This window comes from Melanostigma gelatinosum, assembly GCF_949748355.1.
Source record: "Melanostigma gelatinosum genome assembly, chromosome: 8".
In the NCBI taxonomy this organism is placed as follows: domain Eukaryota; kingdom Metazoa; phylum Chordata; class Actinopteri; order Perciformes; family Zoarcidae; genus Melanostigma; species Melanostigma gelatinosum.
Genome location: NC_136641.1, coordinates 18962846 through 18967814, shown reverse-complemented (window position 1 = coordinate 18967814; position 4969 = coordinate 18962846). Strand labels below are relative to the sequence as shown.

At 42.5% G+C, this 4969-nt stretch overlaps 1 protein-coding gene across 1 annotated transcript; it reads left to right on the top strand.

Moving 5' to 3' along the window:
• Positions 1-249: 249 nt before the first annotated feature.
• On the top strand, positions 250-4088 carry LOC306780709 (Ig-like V-type domain-containing protein FAM187A; the record flags this gene model as incomplete). The annotated part of the gene is made up of 5 exons (XM_079273143.1): positions 250-447; positions 1399-1676; positions 2117-2470; positions 3229-3449; positions 3862-4088. The coding sequence occupies 5 exons, from the start codon at positions 250-252 to the stop codon at positions 4086-4088; spliced, it is 1278 nt and encodes a 425-aa protein (XP_079129269.1).
• Positions 4089-4969: the final 881 nt, after the last annotated feature.

The following is a 4969-nucleotide window of genomic DNA, read 5'->3' as shown; positions in this document are numbered from 1 at the left end:
GAGTTGTGGTGTGCGTGAGACTGTCATGAGACTGGTCGAGGACTTCAAAACATTTGTGTTGACAACAGAGGACTGGTCCTTAGTGACCTCTTAGATCCCATCAAAGCTGTTGTGTTTTGAAAATAACTTTGTTTGATTTTTATTTTTCAGATGTGAAATATGTCAGAACGGTCACACTGGAGGTTTCTCTGTTTGCGCAGAAATATTTATCTGAAGTAGGAACTTTCTTCGTCCTCAGTGAAGCCTATAATGCTTCCTCCATCCTCCTTTCCAATCCTCCTCCCCCTCTTCCTCCTTCTGAGTCCCGGGGTGCGGAGCTACGAGGCTCCTGAGGATAAGCAGGATGCGTTTGCTACTAAAGCCTGTCCTGCTTTCCTGACCTTCACCAATGCTGCCTACCTGGCTGGAGGCACAGTGGAGTTGCCCTGCCACTGCAAACCACAACAGGTAACTGGACCAACCACAAAGTAAACACGTTGATATGCTTTAATGTTCAAGGGTCCTAACTTTCTGTCAGTTGATGTCATTCACACACACACACTACAACTAAGGTATATATATATATTTATATATATATATACATGTGAAAAAAGGGCCATTGCAACCGTAAAACATTCAGTGTTTGTCAGTCTGAGGACAAAAGTCAGATGTTATTATATCATATATATAATTTATGTATAATCAGCATACGATTTTACTGAAGATTGCTACTGATTTACACACAAAAAAAGAATACAATGATGGAGATAGGTTTGCCTTTTCAAGGGTTCATTTAGCAAATGGCACCATTGCTTTTAATTCATTGAATTGATTGAACTTTCTTTCAATGAATGATTGAGCACTATTTTGAAAAAGGACCCAAATAAGAATCGGTTTGGTGAACTTCAGGTCTGAAGATGTGTCATACAATCCTCCTTTTTTGCATAAATTTACTCCAGCATTTCATGACAATACTAGATATTATGGCTAATTACAAAAGACATAAAGGGAGGCTGAGATCCTCAGAAGGTATGGCATGGTTAAGTGAGTTGTACCAGTCAGAAGCACGTATTTGATCGATGTAATAAGCATAACATAACAGTGCAGGAAAACCCGTCCTATCCTCCTTTCTTCGTACAATACAGGCTGTGCTAATCAAAGCTGCTCTGCTGCTGCAATTCACAGCCTCTCGTCAGCTTTACAGACTAGTAGGATATGTTTAAGACAGACAAATATGCAGAGGAAGATATCAAGCAGTTAAATGGAGCTGGGCAAAACAGAAGAGGAAAAAAAGAGGATGAGAGAATGTCTTCATTCACAGCATCTGCTGAAGCAATTTGAGTTTCTGGTATTGATCAACTGACCGACATTATTGACCATCAGAAGATGAGTTATTATTTAGTTCTCTGTGTGTTTCAGATCAAATCCGTTGTGTGGTTCTTCAGGAAACATCACAGCGGCTCCAAGGAGACTGGAGCCCTGACAGATCACCATGGCAACAGGCTGCTGGACCCTAATCTCGTCCCTCACGGTGGCGAGCTGCGGAGTCGATTCTCCATCCGTCTCTTCAGCCTGCTGATCTTCAGAGCGGAGCCCGACGACTCCGGCATCTATATCTGCGGTTCCGCTGACAAAGACTTCTTCTATGGTTACGACCTGGACATCCAGGAGGCCCGAACGCTCAGCTTCCTCCCCAGGTGACAATACAGACGCGTAGTCAATGACTGTGACTTTATTGGACATAGGATATCAAAGCTGTCAAATTGTTGGCATTGATGATGATCAATGTGTTGATTTACTGAAAAGTACAATTGTCTCACATGGTGTCCAGTGGACAAGAATCAACACCCAATGTCAATTCTGGTTGCACATCCCTAGCGTGTTTCTGCAAACCTCACGGATACAACCCATTAACACTGGAGACAATATTTGATTCCGTTCACTGTTAACTGGTTCAGATTTGACCTCCCACATGATCACGCCGATGGGTGAAAGACAGAGAAAAACAAGAGGTTTATCAACAACCAATGATCACAAATTGGACAGTGTTATAGTGTGTCCTATTTTTATCTTGGTGAATGACAAACCCATGATGAACCACTGATTTAAGTGACTAATTGAAATTTGACGCTACTAGGACCCCTTCTGAAGGAATGAGCAAGAGAAGGAAAGGACTCGGCTCTACTGAGCCGCTGTACCGAGTCTTCACCAGCTTCAGGCCCTGGTCGGTCTGTGATCGCTGTGGAGTACCTGGAGAGCAGGTTCGTGCGGGACTCTGCTATGTCCACTCCCAGTACCTGCATATACGCTACAGACGGGCCAATCAGACAGTCACTTCATGTGGCTCAGGAGGAGTGCCCAGGGCGTTTGGACAACTGAAGCAAAGCGGCGTCAGAGCCAAGCTGCAGGTCAAAAGCTGTCAAGTAACTTGTCAAGTTCAAGCTCCGCCATCCTCCAAAATCATTGCTCTGATGGCATTTCTTGGATACAAGTAAGCAAGTAGATAACTATATAGAGGTTCAACATAAAAGACAAGATATGGAGAGTTCACATGTCCAGAAGTGAACAAATGGTTCCCGAGGGTTAGGCTAGCTGCCGTTTGTGTGAATGGGTGATTGAGCAGCTAATTGTAAAGTGCTTTAGATAAAAGCATTATATAAATGCAGCCATATTATTTAGGAAAATGGCTGCAATCTAAGAGTACTGGGATTTTCAAAGTTCCAGTGTCAATGCTGTTATTATTTAATTAGTCCAGATTTAAGCCTGAAAGTGTCAAGCTGCAAAATTCATTGGAGAACTGAAGAAAAGTCTCTGGGGTTCACCAAAAACAACCCACAGTAAAATCCATCCATCCATCCATTTTCATTTAACTTGTCATGTCAATAATAGTAGTTTGCATAGAACTTTTACCTGATAAAAGGACAGTTGGGCACCAACATCAGCAGGAATTATGCTCTGGGGACCATGAATCTGTCCAGATATTTAGTTGTAGACCCAAGTTTGTTGGAGTGACACATTTTACTACCGGCAATGTCAAAGTTGATTACTGCTCGTAGGTCCAGAATGTGATTCATGATATATCCACCACTAAATGCCTGTTGAGACCATACCATCAATATTTGCTTAAAAAAGAATTCTCTATTATAAATAAATAGAGAATTTCCTGTTGAACTCACTCTGTATAATTACAGTTTACAGTAGCACCAAAACCTCTCTCTAATACAAATGATCTCTGTTTCTGTGTTGGAGTTCATTGCCAGTGTTCTACCTGAGCCACGCTGCGGACCGTATCCTGACCCTGGGCTGTCCCGGGGCCCGCGCTAACATGGCCGTGGCCTGGGACAGAGGCGTTGAACCCATCTATCGATCTGAACGCTTGACAGGTCGTAAGCTCAGCACCACGTCCCCCAGGCTGCTGATAGACACCGGACACCACCTGGTGTTTCAACCTGCAAAAACTCAGGACTCTGGTATAAACTACTGATTAGTGCAATGAATTACACCTGTGTCACTCAGTCGGGACAAGTTTTGTGATAAACGCACATGCTGTTACACTTATATTCTGTTATGCTGCTGTCCAAGTGGTGTTTTGTTTACTTTCCTCACAAGCTACTTTGCCCTATACCCCTTTGGCACAAAATGGCACCCTCTTCTCCCAGTGTTTGTTCTTGGTTTTAAAGTTACATTCCTTACCTGCCCACAAGTAGTCACTATTGAGTTTCCCTCCTCACCGAGTCACTTGGCTGCACAGCTGTCTCTCATCACCATGCTAGTTCCACTGCAATCCCTTTGCACTCCATTTCTCTCATTTCAAAATGATGTGACGAGGAATATGCAGCTTTTTTGTTTCATTTAACTAAGATACCTCTTTCTGTTAATTAGGTGTCTACTACTGCTGGCTGCAGGGTCACCAGGCTGCTGAGATACGTCTGCTGGTCTACGCCCATTTTGGGCGGGGACAGTCGGTGACATCACATCCTGACTTCTGGAAAGCTCTCAAGACTGTGTTGAGATCATATGCTGTCATGACAGCTGTATTTTGCCTGCTGATATTCGGCAGAGCCGGAGTCAGACACCTCAGAGACACCAGAGAAACACACGAGGATTAAACTCATTTCAATAGTATTACTTAAATAAATGCTTTAAACTCATCTTGATCAATTTTCCCATAAGGTGAAAGTTAGAAGGTTAAGGGAATGTCATTAAATTCACTCATTTTAACTGAAAGCATATAGTTAATCATTTAAATACCTTTAATAAGGCAGGTTTGTATAGTCAATAATATACAGGTTAAGGACATGATCCGCTCCTCTATCATATGCAATCTGTTGAACAGCCTGCAAACTAAAACACTAGTGATAACACTAGTGATAACAAAAGCAGCCAATATGTTACAAACTAAAGTAATTTCCAAGTATCCTTCATTATCCCACAATGTCACACCTTAATGCAGTTCTTGAGTAAGTTTAAATCTGCTCCATCAAGTTTAAAGTTGAAGAGCTCTAGAATGAGCAGCTGTCATGTTAGAAACACACAGTAGGCATTTTTCGACGTATATCATTATACAGGAGTTTTAACTTCATTATCTCATATATTTTACTTTCATATACACTTATTTTTGTGGTTGCAATTCTTGATGATGGAAGAATAGAATAGATCAATGCAGCTCGACAAAAAGCAGACTCAACTTGTTTGTAATGTCTGGTCTGGAGTTGTGTAGTACCTGCAGGTGTTGAAATCGCCCTTGAATAACTTGGCGCTGCATGAAGGCAGACGAGAGATGAACAGAATCAGAGACAAGATATCTGGGTTCTTGCTGTTAGACAGAGGGGCCATCATATGTGTCCTCCTTAAGACTTCTCTCCACCCTGAGAGCCGGAGGGATGAATACAGAGACACTTGTTCCTCCACAGCTGTGGCCTTCACTACGCTCCCTCTCAGTCCACTTTCTTTCCTCCCACCACCCCCTCTCTCTGAATCGAGTAACTAA